The sequence below is a fragment of the Nanorana parkeri genome, unplaced genomic scaffold (assembly GCF_000935625.1).
Source record: "Nanorana parkeri isolate BGI_ZX_2015 unplaced genomic scaffold, ASM93562v1 scaffold208, whole genome shotgun sequence".
Classification (NCBI taxonomy): domain Eukaryota; kingdom Metazoa; phylum Chordata; class Amphibia; order Anura; family Dicroglossidae; genus Nanorana; species Nanorana parkeri.
In genome coordinates this window covers 1,435,125-1,453,272 of record NW_017306476.1, presented here as the reverse complement: position 1 = coordinate 1,453,272, position 18,148 = coordinate 1,435,125, and the positions used below count along the sequence as shown (strand labels likewise).

The following is an 18,148-nucleotide window of genomic DNA, read 5'->3' as shown; positions in this document are numbered from 1 at the left end:
GTTGGTCTCCACTGCCACCGCACACCGAGAGGAAGTCCTGATCGTATCCCAAATTTGCTGCCATTGTTCAGCGTCCAGAGTTAAATCAAGGTCACGTTCCCATTGTGACACATAAGAGTGGGAAGGGGGGGTAGGGGGGATGAACGAGGGAAGAATAAAGTGAAGAGATTACTCCCTTAGCATGTGGTGAGTGTAAGCAGATATGGTCAAATATGGAGAGGGGAAAGCGGGTGGGTTTAGGACCTGGTACGGTGGTCAAGATATGGCGGATTTGTATGTAACGGAAAAGGTCTGTATGGAGCAGGTCGTGTTTAGATCGTAAAGTTGAAAAGGGTTTAATACCGTTTTGGTCAAGGAGAGATCTGAATAGCGTTGCGTTACCGGCGGACCATCTGGAGAAAGCCGAGGGGTGTTCTATAGCTGGGGGGGGGCGGAGGAATGCCGGATTGTGGAGAAAAGAAAGAAGTGGTAGGTGAGGGGAGAGGAGATGCCCGAATATTTCACGGAATCCCATATTTTCAGGGAGTGGAGAGTTATCGGGTTATAGATGTGGGGGCGATGTTTGGGAGGTGACCAGAGCAGGTTGTGCACTCCAAGAGGGTCACAGTCCACGGCTTCAAGAGACACCCACAAGGGGGTCTTAATCCTCCTGTCCCATCGCAATCCTGACCGGACAAAAATCCAACTGGGTGGGTGCGGTAGTGACAACGGATGCCTTCGTGAAATGTAGATAGATGAAATTAGTCACTCGCACTCCATGATATTAAAGTCAATGCTGTTTATTGACTGAGATAACACACATCTCCTTAGCGACGTTTCGAGACCATGCGGTCCCGTCCTCAGGCAAACAGAGAGTGGGTTATGCAACAAAGTCAAACAATAAATACAGGTGACACAAAATCAAACCACCAATCACAATGCAGTTAATACCTCCTCCTCTGACGTCCTAACAACATGATTCACACCATGCTGCCCAGGTGCAATTAGCTATATGCTGAACACATGATACAGTTGCATACTGGTAAAATACCTTGTCCGTAGTGGTGATCTTGCGTTGCCCGAGATCTACCTGCTTTTTTCCGATCCGTGTCATCCATGGATCCGGGTTGCATCCTGCTGGCTGCTCATGTCTAGGGGACCGGCTCTCACGGTGTACGCGCAGTGTGTTGTCTGCGCATATATATTACCAAAGGTAATTGTGCCGTCCGTCAGTCAATGAGTGTCAGGAACCCGGATCCGGTGACCGATCGGTTGCTAGGTAATCAGGCAACGCTTGTCACTTGCGGAAAATAAAAGTTTAAACATTTTTTTATTATTAAACAATGCAGCGAAATATATGACATACAACTTCAATCTGATGCAACAAAAAATGTAACAACCGTACTGGTACATTGTATCGAGCAACCAGAACGTTCACTGCATCTTATATACTCAGTGTTCCACTTAGCTAAAGATCCATAATAAAAAAAATTAAAAAACGTTTCCACAAAAACATTATTTAATTTTAGATTGTAAGCCCTCAGGGGCAGGGCCCTCCTTACCATCTTGTCTTGAATTATATTGTGATTGTAATGTCTTCATTGTAGTGTAAAGCGCTGCACAAACTGTTGGCACTATATAAATCTTGTAAAATATATTAATAATTAAAAAATACTCTTGGTTTTGCTTACCTGCTGAAACTTTTTCATGTACAATTTGTATATTGTATATCCATTTTTTTTCTGTACATGAGCCATCTTGTAGTCTAGAAAGAAAACGTAACTTTGTTTAGGTTTGGTGTTTTAGAAATGGACATTTAGATTTTATTGTAATAGGCTTGTTCATAAAAAAATCACTTTCTCCTGTGTCATTTTACATGCTTTATTTTTCTTTTTTCCTTTCTGTTGCACAGAACTGTTACATTTCAGGTTAAACTCAACTGTCTAGTTGTTAAAGAATACTCCTTCAACTATGACCCTTGCACAATCAAAAGAATGATTTTGGCTGCGTTAATGCAGCAGTGAATCATTTTCTTAAGCCATCTGTTTCCATGGCAGTCATATGCAATAATACATTTTCTGTTCTCTGCTGGTGACTTAAACCTCAAAATTATATAGCAGAGAAGTGAAAATGAACACAGACGCGCATACACTTTCAGGAGACGTAAGCTGTTTAATTAAAATTGATGCAAGTGAGGTTTTCAACAAGTGAACAAACCCTTTAAACCAAATGGAGCAAATGTAGTTCTTATTATTTGAGGGGAAAGCTTTCAACTTTCAAGCTATTTGTGACTGCTGCTCTTTGGTGCCATGGCTTGCTTTAGTGCTTTGAGGGATAGTGGGATCATGCAGGGCATCCACTTATCTCAAGGAGTGCAGCCAATCTAATTGTCACTGGCTTACAAAGCCTGCCAGGCCTTGTACTGTACAGCAGAACTTACCAGAGGGGGCTTCCACTTCAAATAGTTTAGGCTTTTCAATGGAAAAAAAATATTTTAACAGGGAAAGCAACATTGGAAATCATAGTTTTGTTTGCTGTTCTGACAAAAGACTTCAGGAAAACAGGCAATAAAGAAACCCACAGTTATGACATATCTTAAAAATGTTCTTCATATTTGTTCTGCTCTGTGTGTAAAGGTGGAGCAGCTGGCTAGTACTGAACACAACAGCTCATTTTACCAGCATATGCATTTAAATTTGCTAGATGCTCTATACATTCAATTATTTTGCAAATTAATGAACATTATATATATATATATATATATATACACCCCTCCCCCGACCATCTTATACTCAGCTCTCCAGCTCTGACACACCCAGACACACACACCCAGACACACACACACCTTTATTCCACTGCGTCCGCTGAAAAGTATCCTGTCCTTTCGGGTATGCAAAGCATGTGACCTCCTCCAATGTTGCAGTGTTGAAGACTAGTGACCAATTGCAAGGCCCGAGCACTGTCGCATGAGAGGAGATATCATTGCTCCCTTTAAGCTCTTAACACCAACCAACTCCTGGCATTTTGCAGCTGAGGGAGGTTCTATGTAGTGAGTATAACTGAGTCAGAGGGTGGGCTTTAAAGAGAACATATCACTTTGGAATGGAAATGGACATTTTTTTATAACAGTCCTGTTATTAGTTGCACATTGATCTAATTGTTTAATTTTTTTCCACTTTCAGTCCCACAACATATCTTCAAAGTGTGGGCAGATCAAACGACGGCACCAGTTTTGTTATCCCCATTGGGAGATTTTGCCTTGCCTTCTTTTTTGGTGAAAACAGTAAAATTCCCCATCACTTTCTCTTTGGTTGTTAATGATCATCATGACATAGAAACAGAGTACATTTTCCCAAAAAGGAAACAAAGCAAACAAAACAAAAAAGGAAATGATGGGATTTATCACTCTCACAGCCTATCTGAAAAAAATACATTTTGACTTTAGATATACGTTAAAATATCCTTGGTAGCTCCAGCCTTACTAACTACCAATCACTGTTCAGCAATCTCTTTCTGCCTTGATAGAACCTGAGCATGTTCTGCTCCGAGCACTTTTGGGTCCATAAGCTCTGAATACTTTCTGGTTAATGAGCTCTGAACACTTTCAGGTTCATAGGCTTAGTGTACCAGCATCATTGCCCAGGCCAGTGCAGATCGCATAGGATGGAGGTGGCACCAGAGCATCTGTTACTGTGTACTGTCACATAGAAAGCTTGTCAATTTAAAAAAGTGAAGTGTTTAGAATAAATAAGAGACCACTTACACACAGGAAGCACTTAGCCTATTATACTACACATATTGAGTGTCCATCGACATGGCAAAGGTAGAATATTAATTTTAGGACTATCATTTTGACTTCACTTTGAACTAGGGATGCACCGATACTTTTCGAGTACCAATGCCGATACTTGGCATTTTCACGAACTACCAGGGTTGCAGCTGGGACCTAGCTCTGGCGCTCCACCACTGTCCTGAAATCATTAGTCGATATTGTTTTAGAAAAACTGTCACATGACAATAAACAAAAATGTATCAGTACTTGTGTCTGTAAGTACTTGGGCAGTATCAGTACTCGTACTCGCAAAACTGGTATCGGTGCATCCCTTTATTTATATTTATAAAAACAAAATTGTACATTAAAACAGATGAACAAATCCCAGGAGCTCCGTGTGCTCCTTACAAATGACAGCTGCCTCCTAACTTTAGCATTTTTCTCCAGTCTAGTCTTGGAGCTAAAGAAGTATCGGTACATGTACTTGTACCGAGTATTGTATTTGGTATCGGTGCATCCCTACTTTGAACTTTCAACACCTAGATATATTTGTTACCAAGATTAGATTATGTATGCGTGCACCAAAAATCTATGCAAGTTTGGATGCCTAGTCCCAAGCTGCATTTTTCAACAAAAGCACCGTGTCAATGCTGTGTTGCTGTGGTCATGTCTATACTTGGGACTATACTGTTTGTATCGCTACGGAACAGGACACATCTTTATATTTGTAAGCTGTAACTAAATCGACATTCTTTCTATACATCAGTTTGATCTTTTTCCCCCTCATTTAGTTACTATATTTATTTTAGCTTGTCCAATCTAAATTCATTAGTCATATGGTTATAACATATCTTGCAATTCCATACGATATCCTTATAGTAGCTACTGAACACAGAATTTAAAAAAGGAATATCTGTCTTTGTCACTTTGCAGGTCCAACAGATTGATCGAGTAGTAGAAGTTGTTGAAGAAACAATTAAAGGTGAGAAGTACATTCAGTAGACTGTTAATGTTCACTTATATAAATGACTAGCTTTCCTGAGTTGTGGATCCCTGCACAGTATTTTATTTGCACATTAAAGTAATACTAAAGGCTGGGGTTTTTTTTGTTTATTTTTTACTTTAATGGCTTCCCTGCATTAAGGCAAAACACACCCAGTACTTTTGTAAAACCCCCGTTCCCCCACACTTAGCTGTAGCCACTTGTATCCTCCGCCGCGACCTGGGAAGATACTAAAAGTTTTTTTTATCTATCCTACATGTCTACCTGTCATTCTGATCCAGTGGCTTCAGTACTTTGAGTCAGTGACCCGGAACAAGTGTGTATATCTGACTTTTTTCGGACTTTCCTGACCTGTCTGCTTTTGTTTCCAGGTCAGTGACTCATAAAGAACTGAATGCTTAGCAACTGCTATTTATACATGAAGGTTAGCAATGGCAATCTCTATATTTATCTTAGTGCCATGCATGTGTCTCCTTTAAAATCATTGAAAGTAAATCTTTCCTGAGAGAGGCCTGCTGCATGCCATTGCCAACCTCTTTCAACAAATACTAGTTTTCTGGCTATTATGTGGACTCTCTGGCTTAACATCTTATGAATCACTAGACTGGAACAAGTATTCCACTCCGGCATGACAGGCCGGCAACTAGCATTTACAGAAGGAGAAGCCAGTAAGGGCAGCCTCAAAGTTTTTCCAAGTGCTGCGATCACCTGGTGAGGTCTGATCACTGACGTCTGTACTTTTGAACCATACCAATTATCCATGTGCTGTAAGCAACTTGTTTGTATTGCCAATAAATGTGTTTTGTGTCCCACCACTATATTACAAAGTGTGTTTAGTTTAGTTCCTCTTAAATTGATCAAAAACTATCAATTTATGTCCTCTCATTTAGTGGAATAGATTGTTTGCTTATTCACAGACACTGTAATTAGACCAACTCTTCTAGGTTAAGCAATAACTATATAGTGCGAGGGTCTACCTGACTGGATATACATTGAATGGATAAGACCGTATCTAAAGTATACTGAACATATATTGTACCATCATATTGTAATGTCTGGCTAATTTTAGGGACGGAGCTTTGATCTTTGCATTTTTTTTTAAATATATATTGAGGAACATAGAGAAATAATTGAGAAGCAATGGCCACTCCATTTCATATGCTGACAACAGCTAGAGATACCATGAAGCTTAATTACTTTGTTTGGATATTGGCACGGTGGTAACCTCCTTGAACTTGCAATGAACTTGAATTTCCAGCCTTCAAATTTGCAATTGATGATGTGTCCAGAAGAGTGCAAAGCCAGGCTACCTTTAATGTCTCCCTTGTTTGACACTGTTTTACTGCTCTTTATGAGACCATATTGTGATGCAGTATTCAGTCACCTATGAATCAAAATGTAATAAAAGCTTTGTGTGCCCACTGAACCATATATGGACACCTTTGGAAAGAGATATGTCATAAAAAGCTTCACTACTACAGAAATGTGCAAGGCATCATTTTTAGTTTAAATGTCTCTAAAGTAAATGCTAGTGTTATGTTATCACACTTGGGTGCAAGCTGCTTCATTTTAAATTGTAGACCTGCTAAAAAACAAAACTGAAGCACTTAGTTTGGATCCTGATAGTGCATTCACTGAAGTAGACTCACATTGTCACAGTTTTATCCAGGAACTGGAGAGTTGCTATCCCCACAGTTAAATCACTGCTGCAAAACAGTATTTCTTATTCAATGCTGGTGTTACTTACTCAGTGATTTTGTTGCACACCGGCTTTAGGGGTACTGCATGTTTAGGTTCCATATGGATTTTGTACAGAAATGTTTTCTAAACTTTAGTCGGTCATGTCCCAATTTAAATGTTTTTCTTCCCCCCACTTTAGAAGGTCTCCTAGGAAGAGTTTAAAATAAGTAAATGCATCAGCTCAGGGTGCAATGCTCACCATCAGTTTTGCAAGGTGCCCCTTACAGCTCCTCTTCTCCACACCACAGCGTCACTCGGCACATAAGGTTGGGAACCTACTGTGAGTGCAGGGGGTATCATGGACCCACTCCTTAAGGGGTACTACCACAACACCCTTAATTCACAGTGTATGGGTGCAGAGAGCAGAGTAGTTGTCCTTGTGTTAGCCACTCTCTGCATTTGTGACTACTGCCCAGTCCAGTGAAAATAACTGTGCAGTGTCATGTAACCATCCTGAAAGGCATTTGGAAAAAGTAAATATTAATGAGCAAAAATAAATAAATTAACATTCTATCCATCCGAATGCTGATTGAACCGTTTGCCTTTTAACTACCAAAAACTTAAAGGGGATCTATCTATCTATCTCTATCTATCTATCTATCCATCTATCTATCCATCTATCTTTCACACCCACCGGGGGGGGGGTCACATCACCGGACTCCTCCTCCCTTACCCAAGTCGCTCCGTCGGCTAACGAAGGGTAGGGGGGAGGAGTCCGGTGACGTCGATGTCCGTGACGTCACCAAACTCCTCTTCCCTTCGTTAGCCGACAGAGCCACTTGGGCCGGTGATCTGTCGACACTTATCGAGTTCTGCGACCGCCTGACTTCCGGGTTCGTTGCAACTAAGAGGTTTGCCAAAGAAACTTGTTCTGCACGAGCGCCAGCCAAAGCATTAGCCTATAGACATACAGTACAGCAATGAAGTAATAAAATGAACTAGGATCACACTAATCCAGCACGTTATTATTCTGAGTTGCCCCACTCAAGCGGCGGCCATATTGAGTGGGGCACGTGAGATTAATAACGTGCTGGATTAGTGTGATCCTAGTTCATTTTATTACTTCATTGCTGTGCTGTATGTGTATAGGCCAATGTAGTTGGATTTGTATGTGCGTTATAATTAATCAAAATTAATCCATTAAAATTTTCGTGTTCGATTAATCGGCCCTATTTTTGTAACTTTAACTTACAAGCCCCCCATATGATAGCATATTGGCAGTGACAGGTACTCTTTAACCACTTGCTGCCTGGAGCAATTATTATTATTATTTACTTCTTTGGAGAAAACCAAACTTCAGCTTTAGGTTTATAATGAATTCACATATTTGTGCCCTGTAATCCCCTAATGCCACAATATGGTGACATCAACCAATTAGCCATAACCTTATGACCACTGAGAGCTAAAGTGAATAAGATTGATTAACATTTCACAGTCCCACCTGGAAGTTGATGGGATATATATGGCGGCAAGTCCCTGAAGTTGATGTGTTTTGAAGCAGAAAAAAAACTGGACAAGTGTAAGGATTTGAGCAACTCGGGGCCAAATTGTGATGGCTAATTGACAGGGTCAGAACAACTCCAAAACTGCAGCTCTTGTGGGTTGTTCCCACTCTGCAGTGGTCCAAGGAAGGAAAACGGGTGAATGGGCGGCCAAGGCTCATTGATCGACATGAGCAGCAAACGCTGGCCCGATAGAAATGTGTCTGAACACACAGTGCATCACAGTTTGTTGTATATGGGGCTGCGTAGCCACAGACTGGTCAGGGTGCCTATGCTGACCCATGTCCGCTGCAAAAAATGGCTGCAATTGGTACGTGAGCATCAGAACTGGACCATGGAGCAATGGAAGAAGATGACCTGGTCTGATGAATTGCGTTTTATTTTATATGCATGTGCAGGGCTTGAAAAATCTGATAGTGTCTCACCAGTCAGTCAAAAATTTCACCAGTCAGCATGACCGGACTATAGCCTTGCAATTTATGTTAAAAAAGTTTGGGGACAGATAGAGCTTTCTTTTGGAGATATATAATCACCACGGGGGGGTGGGGTTATTTTTTTTTTACTATATAATTCAATAAGTACCATAAATGTAATTAATGCAGGAAGTGATGTAATATACATCACTTCCTGCATTCAGGGACTGAGAGGAGATCAAAGGGAGTTCGTATACTGAACTCGGGACCGGCAACGGCAGTGACAGCTTCTGATACAAGCGATCGAGCGTCTCTCGAGACGCTCAATCGCTTGACTGTAAAGCTCCCGGCCGTCCGTGTAATTACAAAGGCCGGCTGGGAAGCTGCTCGTCACAGACGAGTGGATTTTTCGAGCCCTGTGCATGTGTGTGCTTACCTGGGGAAGAGATGGCACCAGGATACACTTGCGAAGAAGGCATGGCAGTGGGATGCTTTGGGCTATGTTCTGCTGGGAAACCTTGGATCCTGCCATTCATGCAGATGTTACTTGACATGTGACATGTGCCACCTACCTAAACATTGTTGCTGACCAATTACCCCCCTTCAGGGAAATTGTATTTCCTTATGGCAGTGGCCTCTTTCAGCACCTCTCTCCCGCCTCTTTCATTCCCTTATGGCAGTGGCCTCTTTCAGACCCTTCAACACTGCAAAAATGGCTCAAGATTGGTTTGAGGTGTTAACTTGGCCTCCAATTTCTTCAGATCTCAATCCAATCGAACATCTGTGGGATGTGCTAGAAAAACAAGTCCGATCCATGAAGGCCCCACATTGTAACTTATAGAGCTGCAGCTAACGATTATTTTCAAAATCGATTAGTTAGCCGATTATTAAGTTCGATTAATCGGATAAAAAATCAAATACATTGCAGTCCATCACAGGAGCTGCGGTCCATCACAGGAGCAGTCCTCCTGTGATGTTTTCAATAACCGATTATAATCGATTATGTCGATTAGTTGTTGCAGCCCTAGTAACTTACATGGCTTAAATGATCTGCTGCTGGTTGTTTGGTGCCAGATAGACAGCATACTTTTAGAGGTCTTGGGCTGTTTGCCTGACTCGATGGGTCAGGGCTGTTTTGGCGACAGAAGAGGGTCCCACTCACTAGAAGGCGGGTGGTCATAATGTTATGGCTGATCGTTGTATATGTTTAATATAGGATTATGCCCCAATATATGTTGCTTCTTCATCCTCATTAAGGTTTTGCCACTTTAGGGTTTCTCACTTTGACTGGTCATGCAGAAGCTGAGATATTTGAAAATTCAATTTTACACACGAAGAATTCATACCTCCTATATAATCCTAAACCTTTTCTAGATAAAGGTCATATCAATATTTTTGAATATTGCATGTGGGTGAATTAAAATGTTTTATATAACCACGTGAAGTATTTGGTGGAGTATATCTTCAAATGAATTACTGCTCTGCTGTATAATTAGAACTCTACTGATCATTACATGCATGGCCAGTGCAAGACACAGATGACTACATAAATGGTATTTGATAAGCAGTTTTGCTGGCATAGTTAATAGGATCATTGTTCTTAGCAGTAGCAGCATAATGTTCTACTTTGGTTAGCCACTCTGAAGCATATGACATCATATGTATCTAACAGATTTACCTATTAAGCTATCAGACTAGTCTTGCTCACCTCTTCATTAACTTCACTGTGTGTATGAGTATCTTGTCTCAACTGCATCGTGGAGCCAACTGCTGTTTCACTCTGTTTAGTTAGTATTATAACATGAATGAGCCCATTTATTCTGATGGCCTATTAAACTAATTAGTGAAGCAAGGTTATGATTGATGAGCTTATTATTCTATTCAGATATTTTTTTTTTTTTAATAAAACATCTGAAAATGTTTGATTTTTGCTTTATAAGGCATGTGTTTGTATACATTGTAAAGTGCAACATACAAACTAAATATGTCCCTTTATTTAAAGTAGTATTAAACTCATAGTTTAGAGTTAGGACCGCACTATATGGAGGTGCCTTGGCGTGGTTGTGCGGCTTTCACATTTTCTGCAGAAGACGTGTATCCAAACCTCTGCTTTTAACTTTAGTGGTTAGACAGGTTTTTTTGCATGCTGGCTGGTCAGTGTGCCTGGAAACTTTTTTCTGTTTTACTGTTTGAAGCCCTTCTGTGTGTACCTTGCTGTAAAGCTGGTAACAAATTGATGAGTGCGTTTGTCATTTGTTTTGCTTGTGTGTTTGTGGAGACGCGCACAGCTTACTACACACACAAGGGTGACTGCATAGCAGGAAACTAAAGCTTTTGAAACATCAAGAACCAGCATCCATCGTAAGTGTTTTTCATCAGCGTTTAAAATAGCTTCAAATCCTTTTGACTTTAATATAACTTTAATATCTCGGTACTTTCAGTTCTAGTTAAACACGTGGAAATATACATTCTTAGTATGCAAGATCTTTTCCTTTTGTGGTATGTAGATCCTGCAGTTCAATATACTGAACCTGTTGCAACTGTCACTGATTAAGTCCAAAGCATATTCAATACAAAGTGTATTATATGGTAGTACTTTGTAATACCATCATTCAAGGTGATATTCTATAACATTTTCTATGCTCTAGCTCTGTAAATATAATGTTGAAATACAGTAGAAGTAAGGACACAAAAAAAACCCACACTGTGGTGTCTGTGCAGGTAACCTTATATTTTTCTCTACCTAATGCTGACCATTCACTATACAATCTCTTATTATTTAAGCTCCTCTAGATTTAGGCCAGGTTCACACCTGGGTGATCCGTGACTGTGCAGCAATCGTGGGTCACCCATCACCGACAATCACGATGTGGATGCCATTCTTTTCTAATGGCATCCCATTAGGCTAAAACAGCTGCACATCATGTATTGCAAAAAAAAGGTACATGTACCTTTTTCTGCAATTGTCACGTGGATGTACCCCATTGAAATCAATGGGGCCGCACAACAATCACTGTCTGCAGTTGTGCACGACTGCGTGATCCCAGGACTATCGTCCCTGATCGCTAAGGTCTGCACCAGCCCTTACCAACAGCTATGTAGTGGTTTGTGCAACAGGATACAAAGTGAATGGGTTGTTTAGATTTGTGATCCTTGGAATCCTTGTGGGTGCTCGTAGTGACCACGGATGTCACCATGAAGATATACAAGTTTGCAATGAGACAAGCTTGATAAGGGGGACCCAGTGTCCTGAGCCTAATAAAGGGGATCATGTGCGGTCCCGATAGTGCTTGTATTGAAATGACAGTACTCCATTAATACATGGGCTTTTTTTATTTCACTTAAATGGTGACATCCTTCTGCAAACACACAGGATGACTTACTCTCTGCACTCATGCAACTTAAAGAACTCCAGGAAAACATTTTCTTAACCATTGCATTGGTGCTACCCCTGCAGTGTAAGGGTTAGGTGCTCATTTTTGTCTAGGTTGAAAAATAACAAAGATATTCTCACCTTGAGTTCAGAGCTGGCCAGCTGTCAAAGCGCTCCCTCCAGCCTGTCTCCTCCTCCTTCGCTGCATCATTGCAATCTTCCTCAGTGTCCTCATGTCTATACACAATATATAGACGTTATGATTTACGGGACCTAATCCCGCTGTAGATGAAGGGGGGGGGGGCGATGTCTTGGCTGGAAGGGACTGGTCTAGGAGCAAGCCAGCTCAGAGCATCAGGTGAGTATAACTTTTTTTTTTAAATCTAGACAAAAGCAAACCGTTACCCTTTTTTTATTTTTTCATTCCTGGAGTTCTAATTTAAAGTGTATTTCCACTTTTGGAGTCAAATTTAGGAAAACACCTTTGCTAACAAGTTTGCTATGCATTTCTATTCACACAATACTGGGGAAAAAAATATATACAATTTAAAAATAAAATAAAAAATATTTCGTACCTTTTTAGATGTTTTGTTAAATAAGCTATTAAAGTGCAGATTATACTTTAATGTATTTAATTAAGTGCAATGACTGCTTAGGGACTGAAAGTGATGCAATCCGCGTTGCTCCCGGTCCCATACAATGGGAAGGAGAAAGGGAAGCGAATGTTCACCACTCAACTTCCTAGCTTCCCGCCTGCACCCGACATGCTAGTCCCGGGCCCACAGGGGGGGCAGTGGAGCCCGGGAAACACTGTGAAGGTGGGCCATGTATTTTACCGGCCCATAGAAGCGATCTGGTGGCAGCTGAGCTATTGTAAAGCCAACTTTACTGGTGGCTAAAGTCTGTTTACAGGGTCGTGCTGCCAATGATGTACTAGGTCCGTGGCCGTGAAAGGGTTAACAACATATTTCCTACCTTTTTAGATGTTTATTTGCTCAAGTCCTTTATGCAGATTCCAAGCTACTCTGAACAGTGTAAAAATAAAACTGGGGGTCAGACTGAGCTGCTTCTCATTAACAAACAATGCTTCTGAGTCTCTTAACCATTTGTTAGGACAGACCGTGTTCAAATCTAGTTTAAAACTTATAATAAAATCTGCCAATACAGTTGGGGGTTAATTACAGTAAACTTTCCACAGCTGGGGGTGGTTAAAAAAAATGTAAGCAGCAATGGTAAATTGTAAATGAGAACATGATACAAAGCTGAATGCAGGGGTGACCACTTCTTATCTTCCATATTATCCATCACCTCTAATTGGGGCTGATTATTTCAGAGAACAAGTATTTAATCATTTTCTATAATGTACACTCAGAGAGGAGGTAAGGGCTACCCACAATACACAAAATATAACTGAATGCCCATCACCTATGCAACTGCAGAAGTAGTCTTTAGAATGTTACATCACAGGTTTTTACTTTGCCAGAACTCTTTAGCCAACAAAAAGGACTTCCAACACCTTCCTCATTTGCACAAACAAGCAATAGCAAGTTCCCAGCCTTATTAGGTGGGCCATTTTGTTTTAAATGCCTCCTTGTGTCTTTTACCATTATTGCTGTTCTTCCCTATACATTTCTATCTCTGTTAATGTCTGCTTTAAATATTGAAATACAACCATTAATATTTCTGGCGGTGCAAGATGAATTATGCTGAAGTAGCGTGACTTGTGTTTGTGTATTTATGTGCTTCATTTGAAGGTCATTCAGTGCGACTGCTGGGTCAGAAAAAGGATAATGGAAAACGGTTGGGGGGAGCTCGATTGGATTTGCCAAAGATTAGGAAGAACCCACTGATAGAAATCATTTCCATCAATACAGGGTAAGCTGCTTTCAAATTTGCTCATAAAATATTTAGTGCTGCCTAAGAATTCAATTTCATTTTTTTTCCAGACATGGTGCTTTCTGCTGCTCAACTTATTAAAAAACTAAAATTTTCTGAAACCCTGTGGAACTCTCAGGGGGTATCTTTCAAGTGTTAAAATATTTACTCTATTTAATTTTTGCTTAGTATTATAAGCGCTAGTGAAATCTAAGAACACTTTTACACATCTCTAGAGTATCAACATGCCGTATATGATTGTTCTGTAGGTTTAAAAAGTAGGAGTATGTAGTTTGTTTTGAAAACCTCATGTGTACATGATGTTGAAGTTATGATGCCGTTTGATAGGGGTACTTTAATGGGTGGCATTCTAAGCAAAGATGTGTTAACGTCATGCAGGATTGAACATATTTTCTACTGTAGCCTTGGTTACAGTCATATGGCAATGTCCACTATATTTTAAATGCAACAGTTATGTTTGTAATTTTACCAACCTTTTACAAAACCATGCTTTTTATTTCCGTTCCAGCTGTTGTCTAATTATCATTTAATCAGATCTCCAGCAAACAAATGAATAGCCTATTTAAATATAAACTAAAAAAAGTTTTTACTGCAATGCTTACCTTAAATCCAGAGCTGTCCGCTGCATTTATTATTTTCCACCACTAGAAGTCCACACACTTTTTAAGCAGTTACGGAAATAGTTTTAAAAAAAATTCTTTTGGGATTAAGATTTTACATAAATGAATGAAAGCTGACCATTGCAAGCACAACTTTCATTGTTAAATGGTTTGTCTGAACCCTACTATACTAAGCATACTTTTCCTTGACAGGTTTGTCAGTTTAAAAAAAAAAAGACAAACCCACTTCCAAAAAAGTTGTTACACTATGCAAAATCCACATAAAAACAGAATGCAATGGTTTGCAAATCTCATAAATACATATTTTATTCGCAATAGCAAATGGAAAACATATCAAATGTTTAAACTGAGAAAATGTACCATTGTAAGAAACAAATAAGGTAATTTTGAAATTGATGACCGCAGCATATGTCAAAGTTGGTACAGGGCAACACAAATTTGGCAAAGTAGTTGCAACTAATTAAGTTAATGGGCAACAGGTCAGTAACATGATTGGGTATAAAAAAGAACATCTTAGTGAGTAAGAGTGTCTCAGAAGTAAAGATGGGCAGATGTTCACCAATCTGAAAAACTGCCTCTAGAAAAAGTTTTACAATTTCAGAATAATGTTTCTCAAAGTAAAACTGCAAAGACTTTAAATATATCCTCATCTACAGTGCATAATGTCATCAAAAGATTCAGAGAATCTGGAGAAATCTCAGTGCGCAAGGGGCAAGGCCTAAAAACAATATTGGATGCCCGTGATCTTCGGGCCCTCTGATGGCACTGCATTAAAAACAAGCATAATTCTGTGATGGACATCTCTGCATGGGCTCAGGAATACTCCCAGAAATCTCTGAACACAGATTGCCGTGCCATCCGACCAGGAAATGCAAGTTAAAGCTCCATCATGCAAAGAAGAAGCCATATCTGAACATAACCCAGAAATGTTGCCGTCTTCTGTGGGCCAAAGCTCATTTAAAATGGTCTGCTACATAGTGGAAAACTGGTCTGTGGTCAGGCAAGTTGAAATTTGACATTCTTTTTGGCAACCATGGGCGTTGCACCCTCCAGATTAAAGAGGAGAGGGACCTTCTGGCTTGTTATCAGTGCTGAGTTCAATAGCCTGCATCTATGATTGTAATGGGGGTGCATTAGTGCATATCGAATGGGCAGCTTGCACATCTGGAAAGGCACCATCAATGCTGAAAGATGTATCCAGGTTTTAGAGCAGCGTATGCTCCCGTTCAGACAACATCTTTTTCACGGAAGGCCTTGCATATCCTAGCAGGACAATGCTAAACCGCATACTGCATATGTGACAACAGCATTACTTCGTAGTAGAGGAGTGCAGGTGCTTGCCTGGCCAGCCTGCACTCCAGACCTTTCACCAGTTGAAAATATTTGGCACATCATAAAACATAAAATACGACATAGAAGACCCAGGACTGTTGAGCAGTTAGAATCCTAGATCAGGGAGGAATTGGACAACATTCCTCTCCCAAAACTCCAGCTACTGGTCTCCTCGGTTCCCAGATGTTTACAGTGTTGTCAAAAGAAGGAGATGCTACACCGTAGTAAACATGACCATGTCCCAACTTTTTTGAGACATGTTGCGCCTTAGATTTTAAAGATTACCTTATTTTCTTAAAATGCTACGTTTTATCAGTTTAAACATTTCAAATCACTGCCTTCTGTTTTTATGTAGATTTTACACAGCGTCCCAACTTTTTTTGAAATTGAGGTTGTATATCTATAAAAGAACTATGTTTCAGGGGGTACTCAAAAAGAAAGATGCTGTGTTAATTCTATTAACAGACAGCTTAATATGTCATTTTTAATTTTGCTCCTAGTTGTCCTTGGCAGCCAGGCAACTGGTATATTTTGAAGTGACTTGGCAATGAAAACCTTGAATTTTTTTTCCATTTCTTAGTCTCTTGATTAGCTTTATCCCTGGCCAACCGCTATGAAACAAGAAGTGATTAAATCCTTAGAAAACACACACTAAAAACTAGGGATGTCCCGATACCCCTTTTTTAAGACCAAGTACAAGTACTTCCCCTCATGTAGTTGCCAATACCAATTACCGATACTTTTTCTTAAAGGGACAGGTGACATTTTAAAAAAAGCAATAGACTAATGGTTTTAGGCCAATTTGTTTATGATTATGAAGAACTTTAAGACTGTTTTAGAACAATAAAACATCTAACCTATTTATGTTTTCAACTGCGATCGTGTGGGACCGCCCAGGCAGTATTGTGGCGGGAAACCGCGCAATCTGCCTGGCGCAAATGGAGTACCATTAGAAAATAATGGCACTGCCAGCGCAATCGGCGGTGGTGTGCGATACCATGCCATCTGCTCGGTTTTGCGCACGATGATCGGGCGGTCATGGATTGCACACCACCGCCAATCGTGCTGGCAGTGCCATCATTTTCTAATGGCACCCCAGTCGTGCCAGGCAGATTGTGCGGTTGAAAACACTGTGCGTTTATTCTAATGCAGATGGGGGCAGAGGGGCTGGTTTTAAATTGTTTCAATTTTTATTTACTTTGTAAACATTTTTAATTTTTAATTTATTTTATTATTTTTTGTGAGGACGACGGCGGCAGAGCGGAGGAGCGTTGCGTCGCGTCACTGCTGTGGGTGGAGCTCCAGGTCGCCGGCCAAATACATTAGACCCCACCTGGATCTCCGCCCACAGCAGTGGCGCGACGCTCCTCCAGGCTGCCCAGAGGACCCCAGCCACCACGGAAGGTAAGGGAAAAAACACACATAGCGCAAGCTTCGGCGCTAGGCATCGGGGCATTTTGACAAGTACTTGTCAAAATGCCCTGTATCGGGCCCGATTCCGACGCTAGCATAGGTATCGGGACATCCTTACTAAAAACGTCTTGCACCACACATACAGTGTCACATTGCACAGATGTGAATGGGGCCCTATGAAAGTTTATATATGTGCATTTTCACAATGGTGTTTGTATGTAGGGTCCCCCCCCCCCCCCCAATAACAAAAGTAACCTAGTTGTACATAATGTTGTGCAAAGCATTTTACTGGCCAGCACACTTTAGGTGATACTACAGTAAGAAAACTTCTGTAAAGGACAGAAAGTCCATTGCACTGGCAAGGATTGATTACATTAAAACACCAGGCTCCTACATCACTTTCAATCAAGTAATTACTGTTTTTATGTTCCCACATGCCTTAGTATGGAAATCAAGATGTGCCATGTATGATGTTTTATGCATTAAGCTCAAACCAGAGTCCCTTGCTGCTTTAGTAGGCCAGCGAACAAATAGGCGCAGTCTACAAGCTTTACTGTTGTAATGAATTGGTGGTTTATGATGACATAAATACCTCATTTGACCGTTTCATTTGTGCACAAATTGTACCAGATTTTATTTTTACTCTGATAATATGGTTCATAGTGAAATGTTAAACATTCATAGATAATTTAACCCCTTCATGACTGAGCTTGTTTTTAGTTTATGTTCGTAAACATTCGTGACATTTTTGCTGTGTGATTCTTCCACGTCAGTAATATACTTTCTTACAAAGTGCACCCACACATATTATATATTGTTTTTTAGAGGACAGATAGGGCTACATATTTATATCACATATGTGTGTCTAACGCCTCACTTAGGACAAATAAAATATAAAAAAAAGGAAAAAACGTTAAAAAAACCATTTTTTTCCCCAGTTTTGATTTGTAGTATTTTTTTTACAAAACCAGCACAGCTAAAAAAAATGCAATAAATACATTCATTTATTTGTCCCTTATTTTATTTTTTTTTACACTTTTCACTATTTTTTTTAAACATAAACATTTTATTTTATTTAATTATATCAAGCAGTCATTGTGAATTA

General features: G+C 40.1%; 1 protein-coding gene across 1 annotated transcript in view; it reads left to right on the top strand.

Moving 5' to 3' along the window:
• Nucleotides 1–18,148, top strand: part of CDKAL1 (CDK5 regulatory subunit associated protein 1 like 1) — a 610,267-nt gene that overhangs the window by 124,751 nt on the left and 467,368 nt on the right. The window contains exons 6-7 of the mRNA XM_018555678.1: nt 4,685–4,733; nt 13,537–13,657. Of these exons, the coding sequence (XP_018411180.1) occupies nt 4,685–4,733; nt 13,537–13,657 (170 nt within the window). The remainder of the gene's footprint in view (nt 1–4,684; nt 4,734–13,536; nt 13,658–18,148) is intronic.